Here is a 21,123-nt window from a genome sequence, read left to right as displayed (position 1 = left end):
AAATGTCCTTAATGATTAAAGACAAACACAAACCCAGCATAAAAATAGGAAACAAAACTCAACTCACGAGTTTGACATTAACGCCAAATATAATGGTACAATTTGTATCTAAGGGTGAGTGACTGAAATCCTGACAGCTGTATCACCCTTACAATATTTTGTTCCTTATGTTTTCAAGGTGGTTTTCTTAGAAATGAAATTAACCACAAAGCTATCAGAGTGACTACAACCCAAATAATTTTGTCTATATCACCTACCAATAGGAAATTCAGTTTAACAAATATTTGAGAGCCTAATGTGTTCAACCTATTGTACCGGGGGGCACCTGCTCTCAGGGGAGGAAGAACTAACATTAGGTACTGGATTCTTAGTTTAAGAAAAGAGGTAAGGCATATACCCTAGTATCTACACTCTGAAAGACACACTACTATATATGAAACAGATAAACAACAAGGACAGGGCCAGCTATATTCAGTGTCTTGTAAGATCACAGAAAAGAATCTATGCCAACCATCCTTTTCCCTCCTGCATGCCCTCTTAAAACATTTTTCAACTTCTAAAATCATACCTACCATTTATATGGGATAATGGCTACTTTTTCAGATACAAAAGATAGTAAAAATACAGGCTGAACAAAGAACAAGAGGTCGGTCTTTAAAACTTGTATAGGTTTTAGTGGTCTTAAGTGTTAGGTTGACGACAGTTGAGTTTTGTCCAGAGGACACACTTCCCTTCAAGAAATTCAGTTCTCTGAAGCTTAAATACCTTAGTAAAATCAGTGTTTCTGGATTTTCCTTTACCTCTCTGGCCTTAATTATCTAAAGAAGTGGTGTGAACAAATTTTCACCAGTTTATAGGGATGCTTTTTGGGTAGACCTGGCATCTCCATTGTTCTCCCCTCCAAGCTCTGGCTCTCTAACACAGGCTGCCCTGTGTCTTCCGAAGCAGAGTGAAAATTAAAAACTGAACTTACTGTTTCCTTTACATGTGGTTCTTCCTCTTGAACTTTTGAGTAATCTTGATGAAGCTGTTTGAGATTAGACAGGAAATACGCTGCCTTCCTAAGGGAAGCTTTTCTCTCCTGAAGTTCCTCATACTTTATTTGTAGTTGTTTCAGCTCTGGTTCTACCCTAAAACAGAAAGGTATTTTTCCCAAAAAGAAATGACAAAGTGGAACTACAGCCTAAGGTGTATGAGGTGGAGTGTGTAAGGATTCTGAGTGAAGCAAACAAACAGGGCAGGGGAACTAGGTGGTTTAAGATATCATTAGCTTTGAAATTATCAATGTGAATGATTCTGAAATCAATTTAAATATAGCAAAACCTCTGAAATATGATGCCTAAAAAGTACTTAGCAGTGAAGCCCACAGAAAAATATGCCTTATGTACCTTAAAGTTCATTAAGTCATTTTTAGAGTCTTAGAAACTACTGAATTAAAGCATATACTTGGGTATCAAGATTTCAGCACCCCAGACGGAGGTAGACCAACATTGTAGTTTAGCAGTAAAAGCATGGACAAAAAGCCTTTCCTCTGCCCCTCTGTCTTACTGAAATTTTGCCCAAGTCTAATAAAGGCAGTGGAGAAACTACCTCAGTGCCTGGATGCGATGTGCAACCTTGGGCAACCTGCTTTCTGTCTCAGTGCATGAGTCTCTAAACATATAAAGTAAAAAGGATAACTTGGATTTTGTGGACCAATTTATAAAAGAATGGGGAACAGCTACCATCTTTCATTCTCACAAAGATATATTTAAAACCTGCTCTAATATCATTTTATAGAAGTCCCCGTAACAGTTCTGTGTGTTGAACCGCTGCCACATTCTGGGAAAGCCCCTGAGCCAGCAGGGTCGTGGGCAGGAGTGCTGGGTCAGGAGCCAGCAGGGTCATGGGCAGGAGCGCTGGGTCAGGAGCCAGCAGGGTCGTGGGCAGGAGTGCTGGGTCAGGAGCCAGCAGGGTCGTGGGCAGGAGCGCTGGGTCAGGAGCCAGCAGGGTCGTGGGCAGGAGCACTGGGTCAGGAGCCAGCAGGGTCGTGGGCAGGAGCACTGGGTCAGGAGCCAGCCGGGTTGTGGGCAGGAGCGCTGGGTTGGGAGCCAGTGGGCAGACACTGGGTCCCGGCTCCCCCATTCCCAGGTGGGGGGCTGTCGGAACATTACTGCCCTGTGCCTTGGGTTTTTCCACATGTACACATTTTGTTTCTATGCCTTTTCAAAATACTATACCTCTCAACTTCTACAATTCTGTCTAGAAAAAGGATCGAAAGCTCTGTGAGACAGATCCAAGTTTTACATAGTTGTCTTGTGGCCAAACCACGTGCCTCCCAGGGTTATGGTAATGATTAATGAGTTGGTATCATAAAGCACTTAGGACAGCGCCCAGCGACACACAGCTGACACACAGCTAACACCCGAAAAAACATCCCGTCATGATTACTTTTCTGACTTTGGCCTGGGCCCATGAAGGCTGCAGCGCTGGCCAGCAGCACCTGTCCAGAGGCTGGATCTGGAAACCAAAGGCCTAGGCAACCTGTTTCTCCCTCTCCTAGACTTCTGGGGCAGGTCTCATCTTTCAAACTTAGTACTCACTCAGGCTGTCTTCTAAGCCCACTTTCTACACTGTTTTAAGGCTCCTGAAGGGCAGAGAGCATACCTGACACTGCTTATTCTGCTGCTGCTTTGCTGCCAGCCCTCCGGCTCACCCGGCCATCCTGTCTGTAAGGAAGACCACCAGAAACACAGCGGACGGCTTGCGCTCCAGTCTTCCTGAGAACACATGGAGACAGACCTGGAAATTCTTCTGGCCTGACACCTGGACCCAGGTGTGTCATACCAAGCGATACGTCTCAAGGACACTCATGAAAACTGGTGACGCCTCATACGACACTGTATGCTATACCAGTCACTGTGTGGCACTTTCTGTGCATTGACTCACTTAGGTCTCATGGCACCCTGTAAGGTACAGTCACTGTTATGCTCATTGCAAATGAGGGAACTGAGGCACTGAGAGGATAAGCAGCCTGCCCAAGGCTGCCCAGCCAAGAAGTGGTAGGGCCTGCACTTAAACCTCGCGTTCTACGCATTAAGTGTCCAATCAGAATGCCTCTCAGGTAGGAACTGAGGGATCTAGTGGTGGATACATCAGGGCTGATTTGCTAAAAGCTTCTCAACTTGGCAGTATAACCTCCCTTGACTGAGCTTCCAAGCTCAGAGAAGACCTGGTGTTTAAATGCAACATGGCAGCAAGTTTTACAGCAAAGCCTCACATGAAACACAGCGATTAAATCCTTGTTGTAAGTTCTCAAAGAGGATTTCGATATTACTTACCGAAGCAATTCATCCTGGACTTCAATCAAATGCTGCCTTTTCTTTTCAATATCGGAGATCATCTAGTAACAAAAATTTGTTACGTTGGTTTTGTAAATATTTGAGCACCGCCTTGTACACTGTGCCAGGTACTGGAAGCACAGTGGGAAACAGTGCAAACCCTGTTCTTAGCAACTTTGGTCACGCAGGGAAGACAGACATGACAGACAAAGGGTGTAACTACAGCTTGTGACGTGTGCTATGAAGGGAAAGAACAGGGAACTGGAGAAGTCCAGGGCGATCCTCTTGCGGGCAGCCCTGAAGAGGAGGGCCGTATTTCACCACCCTGTGAGCTATCAAGTAAGGCATTCTGATGCCCTCTAGGTACACTCGGAAAATACTGAAGCGCGGGAGTGCCACGACAATTCGTATTTTACAGAGAACATTTCAGCAGAATTCACTGCATCATCTCAACTAGCACTTTCAGCGACGACCTCATATTCCACTGCTGGACATTCAGGCTAGTCCTGCTTGCTTATGAGAGATGCAGGAATGACCAAGAGATTAAAACTGAAAAACAACAAAGGCTGTTGTTTTTCACCCAAGGAAAACTATCCATTTCAAGCCCATTTCTGTTATAAACGTAGAGGGGGGCTGTGCTTCCACACATGGGTTCATGCAACTTTACAGCTAGAACAAGGGATGTGTTTTGGTCCAACTGTAAACAGGGGGGCTGGAAGGGCCTCGTGTTTCCTTGCAGACCAAGTGGCAGCAGGACATCGAGGTGGCAGCACCATGACAAGAAAGGAGATCTCCTGACCCTGACCCAGTATTCTTCCTAGCCTGCCCTTTCTGAGACACGACACAGTTCTTTAGTCTGAAAGACGTCTGACATACACAGTAGTGATAAACATATCACATAGTACTCAACCATATAAGTGGTCATTTTGGGCTTGAGAGCTGTTTTCAGGCCAACTGGGACCCCAATTCCTTAGCCTGAGTCGCAACAACATTACTGACTTGATCAGTACTCACCTGAACAGTCACCAGATCAACCAAACAAAAGCCTGACTAAAAAGATAAAAGGCCTTATACAAACCATAGGTCCCAAAACCCAGAGTCGGGTCTTTCCTTGCCATGAATGTGCACATTCTGCAGGACTGTGTCTTTAATCACGTACGTGACTTACCTTAGCATTCTTCCTTTTCAGAGTCTTCAACATCTGGACTTCCTGAAGCTACACAAAACAGAAAACAAATATTTGCATGCATTTTCCAAAGTCAAGTGTTTATCAGTTTACAACATATCATATCCAGTTTCTAAGGGGCTCTTCACCACACTGGCAGCAAATGCAAGCTTTTCCAAGACAACAGTGAGCTGCTCAGGGTTAGTTAAAAAAATAAAAATTAAAAAACTACACCAATCAATTTATGTCACTGAACTTACCATTTTGATGAGTTCTTCTTTCAAATTAGAATGAAATTTGTTGATGGCTGCCTTACAAACGCGAGAGTCTATTTTTTGTCTGTAGCAGAATTAAGAAAAAGTCAAACTTAGGTATTCTCTGAAGGATTTGGAAAGGTGTGTTTCATTTGTTTAGCATTCCCAGGTACACACACAGTTTGGTATGTGTCATTCTGAATATCTAAGATGGCATGGTCAGCTTGCACCCCCTTCTCAGATTTAAAAAGTACTGGAAGCATCTCAAGAAAAGAAAAAGAACTGGAACTCTCCCTCCTAAGTCCTCACACATGTGGCCAGCTTTTCCCAACACGGGACACAGCCACAAGAGACACTAAACCATGTGGAAAGTGATGGTCCCAGACAAGCCCAGGCTTCCCTGCTGCCTGATCCAGTGGCCAGCAGACTTCAGCCCTTTCCTCCCTCCCTGCCACAACTGGGGACGGGACTGGGCCACACATTTGGACTAACCAATGCGTAAGCAGCCAGAAGCCAGCTCTTCAGCTCTGCAAAAGCTGACCCAAACAAAGAAACTGGTTTGGGTCCCTGTCATCAGGGACAGAAGAGCCCAGTCTCCCTTCCTTGCAGCTGGGCACAGACCCATGCTGACCCACACCCTGCCAGGGTGGAGCTAACCCCTGCTCGGCCTCGTCACAGAACAACACTAGAATTTAAAGCCTGAATTGAAAATAAACTTCATGTGTGAATGAGAAGTTGTCATATAGCCATTTTTTTCTTGGGGCAAATACATGAGGGAAAGTCACTTAAGAGAAGAGGACTAGGCCCATGGCCTAATTCTTCAGACGGTAAGCAGGAGAGATGGCCTGCACTTCTGAATACAATTTTTTTAAAAACTTAAAAAAAAAAAAGATGTTAGAAAGTATTTCTAGTGACATCAGAAGACGGTGGAACAAGAAACCACAGACCTCATTCCTCTACAGGGAAACCAACAACCACATATAGCCCCAAAAGCCTTATGAGGAAGACTCCAGGAACCATTAAGAAGCTGCAGTTAACTGGTTCTGGCAAGTTCAAAGTCTAGATCCTGAGGTGAAACAGATAACAGAAGGCATTTCATATCAACTCTGATCGCCCTTTTCTCAGAATTAATCAGTGTCCAGGTATTATAAACATGATGTGCTTTGGGGTGGGGACAAGGAGAGAAGACCAAGATATCACAGCTTGCCAAAGTTCTAATCTTACTGGTGGGGAGTTATAAATTTAAAAAAGGATAAATACACTATTCTAACGATATGGGTAATTAAGTGTAATGGACTAAAGTGAAATTCAAAGATGGACACTGGACTTAAAAAGGATTTTGTAATTAACAGTTTAATGTGAGACAAAGGTAGGAAGTAAAAGTTAAAAGAATGTGAAATCTGGCAAATACTAAAGAAATCTAGTGACATATGAGATAAAAGATTTTAAAACCAAAAAAAAAAAAAAAAAAAGCACTTTTAGGAATGAAGAGTCACTTCATAAGGATAAAATGTTCAATCTAAAAGAGCAATTTTAAGCATAATATCCTAGTAAAATAAGCTCTATAGAGATAGCATAAATTGATAGAAATACCAGGAAAAACTGAGTAATACTGATTCTACACAGATCCAATAATTAAGAGCTTCCCCACAGATTATGTGCTAGGCCACAAAGGAAGCCTCAGTATTTCAAAAATAGGTATTACCAGTCCATGAAATTGGACTATAACTATTTAAGACAGAAGATTAATAAATACAAATTAAAAAGTCACATACATGGACATATAAAAACATACTACTAAATCAGAGGCTTACAGAAAAAAGTGTAATAGAAATTTAAAAGTATGTAAAAATGATAATGAAAGTTCTACATATCAAGCTGTGCTATTTCAAGGGAAATTTATTAGGGACATAAATGACAACATCAAAAGACTCACTCATACTCTAGAAGAAAGTTCTCGAATGCAGACAAAAACACATCTAATTCCGTGATGTCACTGGCTTTCTTTTCTTTTAAACACCAAATAGGCGCACAGTCAGAAGTATCTAGAACATCAGGATAGGTTAATTTAATATACTGATTATCAGCAATTTAGCTTTAGGTCCAGGGATCTGAAAGCCTACAACAAAAGCATTCCACCCAATTGCTAAAAATAGTACAGAGGTTTTGAAGAAACACAGGGGAGCAGACAGGCCCTGCCGGTAGGGCGCCCTCTAGTGGCCGCCTCCTTGGTTGGCCCACTTCTGAAGCAGCAAAAGCACAGCCGTCCCTCAGTTACCCTGCTGTGCGGCTGCTACTGAATGCTACTGGTGATGCAGATCTTTGTTAACTGTGTTTTGTTAGTTTTCATCTTCCTGACGGATCACTTCTAGGACACATGAAGGTTACTGCGTGTACTGATTCAGACAGCTGATATAAGAGATTAACTATGTACATTTGTGAATGAAATATTACATATTCATTAAAATGGTATGTAGTATACCGAATGACAAGGATATGAGCCCACTTATGGCGAGGAAAAGCTCAGTAAAAGGACTGAAGAGTATAGACCAAAAAACATGGCAGTTACTTTGGGGTGATGGAATTGTAGGTGATGTTATCATCCTTTCTATACCTTTGAAACTTTCTAAAATAAACATTTTTATAATAAAAACATAAAACTTATCTTTTAAAAAACTGGAGAGAAAATGCTTTATTTTCCTCCCACTTTTCAATAAACTTTGTGCCAATAAAAATGATGCAGAATAATATGCATGAATCTCAGAGTTACGCTGAATGAAAAAAGGCTTCTAAAAGTACATAGTTTGATGTCTGAAGAGTGTATAACATGATGAAAAAAATAGATTAATGAATAGGTGCTAGAGCAAGTAGAAATAAATTGATGGTAAAATCTAGTTAGTAGGTATATGAATATATATTGTTCAATTCTTTATCCTTTGTTGTATATTGAAAATTTTCATGATAGATTGCTGGAAAACTCAGCTACTCCAAAGTCACATATTTTTTAACTTTTTAAAGTGGAAATTTTATATACTTAAATGTACTACTTTATCAAATTAAAGAATATATTTTTAAAAAAGAACTTCTTAAATGACTGACTACATATAAAACACTGTTCTATTACCTGAGTCTGTGGCATAACTTCTTGGTTTCTTCCTTTTGCCAAGAAACATCTTATTTTTCTGAGTTTTCTAAAAAACAAAAAACAACCCACAGCAAAGATTTTCATGTAAGAGAAGGTTCTCTTAAAACAAGAATTAAGACAGCATTATCAGACGCTGTCAATACTTTACCTACAATTCGATCCCTATGTTGGGACAATACCCTGGAGAAGGAAACAGCAACCCACTCTTGCCTGGAAAATCCCTTGAACAGAGGAGCCTTGTGGGCTACAGAGTTGGACACAACTGAGTGACTTTCACTTTCTCATTTTGTTCTAAGTAATATATTAATCATATAAATTATCTAACAATATAAGGAAACACTGAACAGATTAAACTACCTCAAAATAAAAAGTAATTAAAACTTTCGGTTGCTTTATAACAATGGGTGCCTTGGAGGAAATTGAGCTTTTATTATTTAAGACAATAATATGTGGAATCAGCTCAATTTCTGCTCCAAGCTATGATGAAGTGACGGCTTCTGAACTAGCTCTCTTGCCATGCACAACCATAAAGCAGGCAGGGGGGTGGCATCGGACAACAGGCAGGACAAGTCTGAGATGCTCAGAACGCAAACCTATGGCTGCCTCGGTCCCTTCAGGCCTGGGACACCTTCCTTCAGACGGCAGCACAGCAGCTGCATCCCCACAGAGAACAGCGTCCTGCCCTGTTGAGGAGGCAGAAAGCAGGGCACAGTGGCCGAAGCCCCTGCAACAGGCTGTCGGAAGAGGACACGAGGGGTCTGGGTGGGTCCCTGAGGGTCCCTGACGCCTACTCCATGCTTACAGCGAGGCTACACAGGGGCGCTGGACGTGCTGTCGTGGGATCAAGGACGTAACGGGTGATAAAGGACAAGGAATACTGGTGGAAATTAGAGAAAACGCAGAGGCCTCACTAACTAGTTAAGAGCTGTTGATCCAGCTGAGCGGGGGGGAGACCCCAGCTCAGGGGTAAGAATGTGCCCGAGATCATGCCATCTCCAATTGTCCCCAGGGCAGGGGGGCAGATAGCCTTAGAGATTACAGTACAACAGTTTATGACCCTCCAAAGTACCTGGTACATAAATAGAAACAGTATATTTATGATGTTAAAATTCAGTTGGGGGAATGGTTAGGAGGAAAAAGGAAGAAAACAATGAAAAAGGTTTAAGAAACACTGCTTGAGAGTTAGGGCTGCCCTAGACCCATCCTAACTAAGCCTAAAGCCAGTCTCTGACCAGACTCAGCAGAGCCTGGGGTGTGGTAAGCACGACCCCCACTGACCTGTACGCTCCCTGCTCCTGAGCGTGAGTGGCTCCTGTGACTCTGGTGGGACGGTCACCCCCCTGATGAGTCACTTCACACAGGAGGCCACGGCTGCAGACTGAGAGGCCCTGGCTGGCTCTGAAGACATTGCCAGCTGCCCCGTCGGGAGAGGTCCCTGTGGGGAGGGCCTCAGGGCAGTCTCTGCTTGCTGAGTGTGACCCCCGGCTTCCACCAGAGAGGAAACAAGACCGCAAAGATTCGAACTCTACCCACAGCTTGTGTGATCTCAGATGAGGACCCCGAGTCTCAGGTGAGAGTTCGGTCCTGGCTGGCACCTCGACTCCAGCCTGTGAGACCCTGACCCTCAGCAGCTAAGGCGAGCCTGGACATCTGACCTACAGAAACTGTGGGAGGTGTAAATGTATGTCGTTTGAAGTCACAAAGTTTGTGGTATTCTGTTTTACAGTGACTGACACTATTAATATAGAGGTTGAGTTCCACTGACTTAGAGAGGCTTGGGAGACCCACTGAGGCTTTCCACAGACTGACCCCAACAAGGGATAAATCACACCCACTGAAGTTCAAGCTGATCAGCCAATAATCAAGCTACGTATTAGAATGAAAGTCAACATTCAGTCAACACAACTCAAAATCTCAACCACCTGTCAACAACAATGTATAACACACAATTTAAAACTACTAGATTAAAAATGTTACACAAAAAATGTGACCTGTAGTCAAGACAGAAAAGAAGTACTCAAAAGAAGCTGACCCACCATGGTCCAGGTACAGCCACCCCTTAATGTCCAAGGAAGGTGGGTTCAGGATCCCCCAGAGACCCCCAGATCCACTGATGTTCAAGCCCCTTGTATAACATGGTAGCACTTGCACATAACCTACTTCTTCCCATTACATTTAAATCATCTCTAGATTACTTATAATACCTAATACAAATACTATGCAAATACTATGAAATACATACAAATACTATGAAAATAGTTGCTGGTGTGTGGCAAATTCAACTTTTGCTTTTGGGGAACTTTATGTAATTTTTGTCCCCGAATATTTCCTATCAAGTAGTTGGTTGAGTCTATGAATGTGCAACCTGCAGATACAGAGGGCTGACTGTACCTGACTTAGAAAGCAGAGACTTCAAAGCCTCTCTCATGAATATTAATATGTCCTAAGAAGGAAACGATGGACTTAATGATTAAGCAGATCAGGAATCTCAGCCAAGAAACAAACTATGAAGGAAAAAAAATAAAGGAAATTCTAGAACCCAAAAGCATGATACTAAAAAGGAAAAGTTATTGGGTGATGTTTTATTTCCTATGACCACTATAATAAATTACCACAACTTGGCTTAATAAAGAAATTTCGATAGATCTGGAGTTCAGAAGCCTGAAATCCATTTCAGTGGTCCAAAATCAAGATGCTGGCATATTATGACATATTAAAAACTTGATTAAGAGATATTTCATGTCAAGAATCTTAAAAGAGAATAACTATGACCCAGAATTCTTATCAGAGCAATTTCTTTCCTAAGGAAATGGCCAAGGATGTGCACAGAGATTTCGCTAGGAAAAGGGAAATCAAAGCATTTACATTTTAGAAACTGCACTTCTTCATTAGTAAGAGATTAACTAAACTACGGCACATTCATGAATGAAGTATCGTGTTAAAACGGTCTGCAGAATACTTAATGCCAAGGACGTGGCTCGCGTAGGGTAAGAAAAGCTTAATGAAAGACTGAGGAGTGTAGACCAAAACATGCGGCAGATATTTTATTTTGGGGTGGTGGAATTAAAGGATTTTATCTTCCATCCTATACCTTCTAAATTTTCTGAAGTAAATAACTTTTATAATAAGAAAAATAAAAAACTTCCCTCTCAAAAGAAGTGAAGGAAAAAGAAAATGCTTTCCCTCCCCCTGGACATTTTCAGCCTTCTCCCCTCTCCAGGGGGATGGCAGACACTCTTACCCGCTGACATCCTGTGGCCAGCATCACTTTCTCAGCAGAGGACTCGGCACTCTGGGGTCCTGTCTTCTGAGGAGTGACCGCTTCAGCTGGTTTCTCCGAAAGCTCTGGAAGTGCTGTAGCTGAAACAGCTCCCTGCCATGAGCTTATGTTCTCTGTGGGTTTAACTTTTCTCCTCACATCACTTTCTTCAGGGCTTTCAGATTCATCACTGATGGGCTTGAGTTTTCTTCTTGGCTGTATCAAGAAAACAGCCTTATTGTTTAGAAAATACAAATGCTTCCCATTCCTGTTAGTAAATAACCATAAGATCCACATTTCTTATCTCCAAACTTCAAGACTGAACGTAATAGGAAGATGGTAACCTCACTAGTGGACACTGGATTAAAGGGTTATCAGGAAACACTCCCAACAGTGTCGAATCACCCGTGACATCTACACACATGACACGGACATTATGAAAACGGACATGGTACACAGAGGTTTACGATCTCTGTGATGAAAAATACTTCAGATATAAAACGATCTGATTTTTATTTTAAAAAAGTACCTTCTGAAACATAATAAACTCTTTCGGAAAAATGCTGCTACATGAACATTTTCTCTGTGTGCAGTCAAACAGTGTATGAAATATTTTACAAAACATTTCTTCTACTTGCATCCAATCTAACTAGTATACGAAATATCTTACAAATTAAGATGGGAGAACAGGCATACCTTTTTGGCACTAATCTGTACAGACTCATTTTCACTTGCTTCAATTTCAGAAGTGTCCGAACTGTACCAAAGAACAAACCATCAATATCTTGCACACGTTTCATTTTTATTCACACGTGTCTTCTAAAAGCTGCTCCTCTGACACAAACACAAGCACAATTTAATGAGATTTCCCACTTGTTACTGCGGGGTGGTGGCGGTGTGTGACCTGCCACCTCCCCAGACTTACTGTCACCTCCTACGCCTTGGCACACCCAGGCCGCATCACTTGAGCTCCAGCAGGCAGTAACAGCCAGTCACTGCAGCCCCTGTGGCCCCATCAGAAGCGCCCCTCCCTCCGCCACCACGCCCGGTACCCGGGCACCACCGGTAGGTACCAAGCCGCAGATACAGGCCCAAGTTTAGGGGCCAGAAAAGGGAATACCTTCTTTCATCCTTTGAAAAGGAAAAATAACTTAAATTTCTGATGAGAGTGCTTTCAGTTTTTTCATTCGCCCTTTAACACCAACTTCGAAATTCAAGTATGAGGAATACAATCACTTGAACAATGAGGAGGCTTCCAGTGACTGGATCCGTGTCTAGGAGGAAGGCCATAGATAGCGGACTGAGGAGACGGGGACACCCGGCTGCGGCACCAGGGACACCACGGTTGTAAGATGAGCTGACTTTTGAAAGCACTTTTTCAGGCAGAGGAAAAAAAGGGAAGGGGATTTAAGGAAGAAGGAAAAGTAAAGTGAGAAGCAGACGGGTGTAAAACACCCTGGACGATCAAGGGACAGGACGGGAATCAGAGTAGAGAGCGCACATCTTGTTGAAGAGAAAACAGTGCCGGAGAAGCCAAAAGTCAAGACCGGGAAGACAGCGAGGCGCAGGGTCCTGCTCGCCCCTCCGCGCGCTCGGCGCAGCGCCGCTGCTCATCTGCACCGAGGGTCACGTGAGCGGCGGTCCCCAGATGGCAGCACCAGGCCCGGTCTCCCCCCTCCCCAGGGAGGGAGGGAGCCGTGAGCGGCGCTGGGGTCTGAGGCGTCTCATCCTGATCCATCCCCCTATAACGCTCACAGATGCTAACAAACCTCTTTCAGTCCTCACTGCCTCGGTGTCCACTGACCCGGGGAGCCAAACGGGCGCCTGATTGACCCCTGCACACGGGGGGGGTGGGGGTGGGGGGTGGGGCGTGAGACTGAGCCTCCACGCTGGACACACTGTGCCGGGAGGTGGGAGGTGAGTCTGGAGGGGGCGCAACTCCAGAGACAGAGGGACCAGGAGGGGAGCAGGCAGGAGAAGCAGGCGGCAGGAGCCTGGACCGTGGCCGGTGCACAGAGAGAAGGCAGCCAGAGGCAGAGCAGAGACGGCGTTCCTAGGACAGAGTGCGCCAGCAGAGGCCCGGACTGCTCTGCTGGGTGCCAGGGTGCCGGCAGGACCACGCGGCTGGAGAACACAAAGCGGCTTGCTGACACTGACGAGGGGGCAGTGATGGGGCCTGGGGGCGCCTCTGTGGAGTCCGAGGTGCCTGAGGGCGTCCGGGGGGTCCATGTGGAGGAGTGGGCAGTGATGGGGCCTGGGGGCGCCTCTGTGGAGTCCGAGGTGCCTGAGGGCATCCGGAGGGTGCGGTCCATGTGGAGGACGGCTGGGGGCTCGGGAGAGAGGCTGGGCAGAGGGAGCCCTGGGGACAGCGGCTGGGGGGCGGGGCGGGGCGGCGCCAGGAGAGGAACTGGGGAGGGGCGGGAGGGGAGGGTCTGACAGAAACTGGAGAGGCGCCGCCTGAGTGCTGGCCCGCCCCGCCCCCGCCCCCGCCCCCGCCCCCGCCCCGCCCCCGCCCCCGCCCCCGCCCCCGCCCCCGCCCCCGCCCCCGCCCCCGCGCATCCCTTCCGCCCCGTCCGTATCCATGGATAAACCCTGTCCAACTCATCCAAATGAGGCTTTTTGTTTGGGCTTCACACATCCCCAAAACCAAGGTCACTGAGGAGGTCCACACTATTTACCCACCGCAAGTGTTCAGCTTTAACCTGACTCTCTTCTCAACTGCACTACAGCCTCCCGAGAACACACCCTCTCCTGGCTTCTTTCTTCCCCTCCAGCCAAGGGCTCCTCTCACCTCCGCAAGCTCCTCCCTTGGACGGGTGCCAGGTCTCCTGTGGGCTGGCCCTGGGCCCCTGCCCCCTCTCAGGCCACCATCTCTTCCTGGGAGGCCCGGTGGGGGCGCAGCCCGCTCCCCCTGGATCAAACCGCCAGTCTGATCACCAGCTCAGCCCCTCCCCTGAGCACCAGCCCATGGACACAGCAGCCTGAGCCTCCACCCCACGCCCCCGGCCCCCTTGGGAGGATTTAGCACCAGCCCATGCACACAGCAGTCTGACGCCTCCACACCATGGCCCCGGCCCCCTCGGGAGGACTGAGAACCAGCCCATGGACACAGCAGCCCGATGCCTCCACACCATGGCCCCGGCCCCCTCGGGAGGACTGAGAACCAGCCCATGGACACAGCAGCCTGACGCCTCCACACCACGGCTGGACCATGGACACAGCAGCCTGACGCCTCCACACCGCGGCCCCGGCCCCCTCGGGAGGACCGAGCACTCAGTCTCCTAGGCAGCCCTACCCTACACAACAGCTGACGGTCAGTCCTCTGACCCAACCCTGAAAGCCAGGGTCTATGACAAACAGGGTTAATTTCACTCGTGTTTAAACAGTCATAGAAGTCAGAAAGAAAATGACCAACATGGGAAACACGGAAAAAGGATATAAAGAGCCTGCAGAAAGAAATTCAAGAACTTGTAACACACATGAAAGGTTACTTAACTCAGTCATGAGAAAAATACAAACTAGAACTGAGCTAGCACAGCACCCTGGCAAAAACCCAAGCTTGATGCCATGCTGGTGGGAACTTGGCAGTAACTATGACAATCACACGTTTCATGTGATCGAGGCTTTTCTTTATGGAAACATCCTACAGAAACAGGCCTGTGTGTGAACTGGAGTACGTATCACCTTATTGATTACGGCACTGCTGGTGACAGCAGAAGACTGGGAACGACCCAGGGGCCTGCAGACCCAGGCCTGGGGAAGTAAGCTACGACGATCCAGACTATGGAAAACCTGCGCCTGTGGACAGAAGAACGAGGACGCTCCACGTACACGGACACGCACAGCTCTGCGACATACAGAGAGCGGAAAAAGCCAGATGGCAAGGCGCCCTGTCTATCTGAAAAAGGTAAAAACTCCGTACTCTTACTGTGACAGGCACAAACAAAACGGAGCAGGACCCTGCGGTCCCTGCCCCCGGCCATGTCCTCCGCCTGCTTTCTGTCTGTGGGAAACTTTAGTCAAAGAATCAGCTTAATCAGAGAAGTGAGAAATGTGGAAACAAAGGAAAACAGTCAAAGGAGACTACATAATAATAATGTCACTAAGCACAGTCAAGGACTTTCAGTTCTGTCTCAAGGGCTAACATTCTGAGCCGTATCCTGTGAGCTGTCTTACAGATGCTGAAGCCCCAGGTGGAGAAGTTACCTGCATGATGACCAGACTGTGCCCACAACATGAGCTGCCACAATTCCGAGAACTGGCCTCAAAAAATGGGAACAGACAGACTCTGGAACTGAAGGTTAACTGCACCTAGAACACCCAAGGTGACGCTGGTCAGACCACTGATGACCAACTGAAGATGACTGCTCGAGATGACTGTGCTGTTTCTACATGTCGTCCCCGGCCGCCACTCGGTCTATAAAAACTCTCACCCCTGCTTGTCAGAGGAGGAGGTAGTCGGCCTTTGGACAGATGTTCGCCCCTCTCCCCCACAGTTGCTGGCCTCTAAAATAAAGCAACCCTTCCTTTCCACCCACCTGGTTTATTGGCTTTTGAGGGGCGAGTAGCCAAACCCACACACTCCTTGTGGTTAAGATCCTGGTGCCCAGCGTGGGGCTGGCTCCTGCGCTTTCATGGCGCCTGGCTGTCCTGGGATTCCCAGGGGACGCTGTGGCCGTGACAGTGTACCAGATTGCCGCTCGTGGCTAGCCAGCCCTGATTAGAGGATGTGGGGATGTTTTGAGCAGCTGCCTAAACCATTTGTTTTGAGGATCCTCCGTTTCTCCCCTGCTCGGCTCTGGCTACAAGCTTAATCTTTTCCTTGGTAGAATGGAAACTAGTATTTGGGAAAAGCTGACAAGCTCCAAGACCAGGTAAGTCCAAACCTTCCCATTTGTGTGTGCTGGTGCCATTTGGGCATTCTTGTCAACTGGTTCTGACTGCCACTGAGGACTGTTTGTGAGCCCTGGTACTATTTGGTCCAATTTAATTCAGATGACCTTTATATCTACTTCTGTGGGAAAGAATCCCTTAGAAATGGAGTAGCCTTCATAGTCAACAAAAGAGTCTGAAATGCAGTACTTGGGTGCAATCTCAAAAATGACAGAATGATCTGTTTCCAAGGCAAACCATTCAATGTCACGGTAATCCAAGTCTATGCCCCGACCACTAATGCCAAAGAAATTGAAGAGTTCTATGAACACCTACAAGACCTTCTAGAACTAACAACAAAAAAAGATGTCCTTTTCATCATAGGGGACTGGAATGCAAAAGTAGGAAGTCGAGAGATACCTGGATTAACCAGCAAGTTTGGCCTTGGAGTACAAAATGAAGCAGGGCAAAAGCTAACAGTTTTGCCAAGAAAATGCACTGGTCACAGGAAACACAATCTTTCAACTTAGCAAGAGACAACACTACACATGGACATCACCAGATGGTCAATAACGAAAGCAGATTGATTATATTCTTTGCAGCTGAAGATGGAGAAGCTCTATACAGTCAGCAAAAACAAGACCAAGAGCTAACTGTGGCTTAGATCATGAACTCCTTATTGCAAAATTCAGACTTAAATTGAAGAAAGTAGGGAAAAGCACTTGGCCTTTCAGGTATGACCTAAATCAAATCCCTTATGATTATAGACTGGAGGTGACAGATTCAAGGGATTAGACCTGGTAGACGGAATGACTGAAGAACGATGGGCAGAGGTTCGTAATATCCAACAGGAGAGGGTGATCAAAACCATCCCCGAGAAAAACAAATGCAAAAAGGCAAAATGGCTGTCTGAGGAGGCCTTACAAATAGTTGAGAAAAGAAGAGAAGTGAAAGACAAAGGAGAAGGGGAAAGACAAATGCAGAGTTCCAAAGAATAGCAAGGAGAAATGAGAATGCCTTTTTAAGTGAACAGTGGAAAGCAAGAGAGAAAAACAACAGAATGGGAAAGACTAGAGATCTCTTCAAGAAAATCAGAGATACCAAGGGAGCATTTCATGCAAAGATGGGCACAATAAACAGAAATGGTAAGGACTTAGGAGGAAGCAGAGATATTAAGAAGAGGTGGCAAGAATACACAGAAGAACTATACAAAAAAGATCTTAATGACCCAGATAACCATGAGGGTGTGATCACTCAGAGTCAGACATCCTGGATTAAGTTAAGTGGGCCTTAGGAAATATCACTACAAACAAAGCTAGTGGTGATGGAATTCTAGCTGAGCTATTTCAAATCCTAAAAGACGATGCTGTGAAAGTGCTGCATTCAATATGCCAGAAAATTTGGAAAACTCAGCAGTGGCCACAGGACTGGAAAACGTCAGTTTTCATTCCAATCCCAAAGAAGGGTAATATTAAAACTACTGTACAATTGTGCTCATTTCACATGCTAGCAAGGTAATGCTCAAAATCCTTCAAGCTAGGTTTCAACAAAACGTGAACCAAGAAATTCCATATGTACAAGATGGATTTAGAAAAGGCAGAGGAACCAGAGATCAAATTGCCAACATCTGTTGAATAAAAAAGCAAGAGAATTCCAGAAAAACATCTACTTCTCCTCCTTTGACTACACTAAAGCCTTGACTGTGTGGATCACAATAAACTGTGGGAAATTCTTCAAGAGATGGGAATACCAGACCACCTTATCTGCCTCCTGAGAAATCTGTATGCAGGTCAAGAAGCAATAGTTAGAATCAGACATGGGACAATGGACTGGTTCCAAACTGGGAAAGGAGGATGTCAAGGCTGTATATTGTCACCCCGCTTATTTAAATTCTATGCAGAGTACATCATGCGAAATGTCAGGCTGGATGAAGCTCAAGCTGGAATCAAGATTGCGGGGAGAAACATCAATAACCTCAGATACGCAGATGATACCACCCTAATGGCAGAAAGTGAAGTAAAGAGCCTCTTGATGAAGGTCAAAGAAGAGAGTGAAAAAGCTGGCTTAAAACTCAACATTCAAAAAACTAAGATCATGACATCTGGTCCCATCACTTCATGGCAAATAGATGAGGAAACAGTGGAAACAGTGACAGACTACTTTTTTGGGCTCCAGAATCACTGCAGATGGTGACTGCAGCCAAGAAATGAAAAGACTTGCTCCTTGGAGGAAAAGCTGTGACAAACCTACACAGTGTACTAAAAAGCAGAGACATTGTTTTGCCAACAAAGGGACATATAGTCAAAGCTATGGTTTTTCCAGTAGTCATGGAAGGATGTGACAGTTGGACCATAAAGAAGGCAGAACACTGAAGAATTAATGCTTTCAAACTGTGATGCTGGAGAAGACTCTTGAGAGTCCCTTGGACAGCAAGGAGATCCAACCAATCAACCCTGAATATACAGTGGAAGCACTGATGCTGAAGATGACGCTCTAATCCTTTGGCTACCTGATGCAAAGAGCCAACTTACTGGAAAAGACCCTGATGCTGGGAAAGACTGAAGGCAGGAGGAGAAGGGAATGAAAGATGAGATGGTTGGATAGCATCACCAATTTTAATGGACACGAGTTTGTACAAACTCCAAGAGATAGTTTAGGACAGGGAAGCCTGGAGTGCTGCAGTCCATGGGGTTGCAAAGAATTGGACACAACTGAGCAGCTAAACATCAAGTGCTATTTTGGCATTCCTGCCAGCTAGTTCTGATGAGTGTCTGATATTGAGAACTGTTTGGAACATGAGGTGCTACTCGGCACTCCTGCCCCTGGTTGTGTGTGTCTAATGCTGAGGATCATTTGTGAGCACTGACTGCTATTGGGCATTTTTGCCAGTTGGTTCTGATGTCTGTCTGCCAATGAGGACTGTTTGTGAGCATGAATTGCTACTTGGACATTCTTGCTAACTGGTTCTGACATCTGACTACCACTGAAGACCATCTGTGAGCACCAAGTGTCATTTGGACATTTTCCCAATTGGTTCTGAGATCTGATTGCTTTGAGGACCGTTTGTGTCAGGGAAGTGTTTGTTTCAGGCTCTAAACCGGTCACCCTGAGAGAGAGCTTGTGACAGATTTGTCATTTGGTGTGTGAGCATGTATTCCATTTGTATGATTGGTACTCTTGTTGCCTTAGGTAAAATGGGAAATTCAGGTTCAATTCATTAAGAAAAATTTTAGCTGGGAAATTATGACTAGAAAAAGAAAGTTGATTTATTTTGGACAATGTATGTTTGGCAACAGTATTCTTCATACTCTGAAAAAAAAAAGGTTAGGATGAAACTCTTGAAATTCACAAAAACCGGGTTTTTGCATATGCAGTTAGGGAAAGCTAGCTTGATAAAACACTTTTTTTTTCAGACCCTGAGAAAATAAAAATATGCATAGGAGGAAATCTGAAGTTAAGGCTTATCATGTCCTTGAAATACAACCACAGTCCATGAATGCCAGCCATGGGTTAATTATAAAACTTCAAGCTAAGAGAAAAAAAAAAAAAGGAGGAAAGCCTGTTAAGATTCAGTATGCAAATCTGGCTATTCTACCTATTATCCATAAACTGGTAAGTTTAATTGCAATGCCTATTCATGAAATGTGAAAAGAAAACAATGAGATCTCTGTTGGTCTGGACATTTGTATGTCTCAATATGTGTTTTTGTCTTTGGATGATATTGCTGAGGTTAATTTGTAAAGGAGCTCTATTTAATTTGCCTTAAAAAAATATGAGCACTTACAAATCAAACAAATCTAAGTTTACCTACTTTGTTTTCTTATAAGACCAAGAGGGAAATTAAAGATGTTTTGGTTTATTAAACATGCATGTTATACCACTGAAGAAAAATTATGCTGTGGAGTATGTTCTTAAGTTTGCCAATCAGAAAATGGTGGTGTACCATTTCAATCACTTGGTTTTAAGGTTTCAAGGGTTAAAAATTGTGAAATGTGAAAATGATAACATTTCTATGTGTAAAACAGGATATGAGTTGCTAATGAAGAAAAGGTATAAACAAATGGAAATATTTTTGTTAGAAAAAAGATAATATTGTCCTACAGTTGTTTGTTTCTGGATAGGGAAATACAGGACAAATTTGTTTGGATCCAAAAAATGATAAAAGGTTTATAAAAAAAGGAACTTTGAGAACAAAATTTTGTATGCTGTCAGGATTAAGATTAGACTACATTTAACTAGGTATATAAATTGTTATTAACAGTAAACTGATGCAAGACTAAATTTTTTTTTCCTCTTTGTTGAAAAAACAATTCTCCTGGAATATTGATCTAATTCTGATAACAGAGACTTCTAATGGAAAGCAATTATTTTGTTTCTAATCATACTTTTGACCCTAATATTCAGGATGGAAAAAACTGTCCAGTAAAGATGTCACAGAGTATAACTACTCATGATGTATATAGCACTACTGGCTTTAATTTTACAGCTTAAAGCACATGTATAGTGTTTGTGTGAAAATTGGGTACAGATGATAAAATGTGTGGCCTATAACACATTTCCCTATGAACATACCCAGAGCCTGTTCATGGTATCTGAGTAGTTATCCCCTGATGTGGACAACTAGTCAAGTATATAAATAAAAAGAAGGACTAGCACCAACGGACATGGATGGACCCAGAGCAGGTGAACCACTCTGGCAACACTGGAAAATATACTGATTATCAACTCTCTCTATGGAAAGAGCTGCAACTTAAAAGGGGAAAATGAGGGATGAAGTGCTCACATACTGAGGTATGGGGAAGTCATTCTGACCTATACATGATTAAGTTTGAACTTTAGGCTAAATAAAACAGCCTGTTTGTGGCCTATTAAACAGACATTGTACATCAGCTTTAATCATGAAGACAGAACAGTACAAAGGTACATTTTGATTATTATCCTCATTGTAATGTGTCTAGTAATTTTCAAATGTTTGTCCAGGTACTACGGAAGTTTATTGCCTTTCCTGTTCTGTACCTGTCCCTCCTCAAGACTGAGAAAATCAAACAAAAGAGGGGACTGAAACGGAGCAGGACCCTGTGGTCCTCGCCCCCGGCCATGTCCTCTGC

At 44.4% G+C, this 21,123-nt stretch overlaps 1 protein-coding gene across 1 annotated transcript in view; it reads right to left on the bottom strand.

The window, feature by feature from the left end:
* Window positions 1–21,123, bottom strand: part of CENPU (centromere protein U) — a 47,052-nt gene that overhangs the window by 958 nt on the left and 24,971 nt on the right. Inside the window, exons 5-12 of the mRNA XM_018041884.1 lie at window positions 11,840–11,900; window positions 11,126–11,359; window positions 7,864–7,930; window positions 6,676–6,784; window positions 4,746–4,824; window positions 4,489–4,536; window positions 3,321–3,382; window positions 974–1,130 (exon numbers count right to left, since the gene is read on the bottom strand). Coding sequence (XP_017897373.1) covers window positions 974–1,130; window positions 3,321–3,382; window positions 4,489–4,536; window positions 4,746–4,824; window positions 6,676–6,784; window positions 7,864–7,930; window positions 11,126–11,359; window positions 11,840–11,900 — 817 coding nt within the window. The remainder of the gene's footprint in view (window positions 1–973; window positions 1,131–3,320; window positions 3,383–4,488; window positions 4,537–4,745; window positions 4,825–6,675; window positions 6,785–7,863; window positions 7,931–11,125; window positions 11,360–11,839; window positions 11,901–21,123) is intronic.

The sequence above is a fragment of the Capra hircus genome, chromosome 27 (genome assembly GCF_001704415.2).
Source record: "Capra hircus breed San Clemente chromosome 27, ASM170441v1, whole genome shotgun sequence".
NCBI lineage: Eukaryota > Metazoa > Chordata > Mammalia > Artiodactyla > Bovidae > Capra > Capra hircus.
The sequence above is the reverse complement of the archived record's forward strand: the minus strand, read 5'-3'. Positions and strand labels throughout refer to the sequence as shown.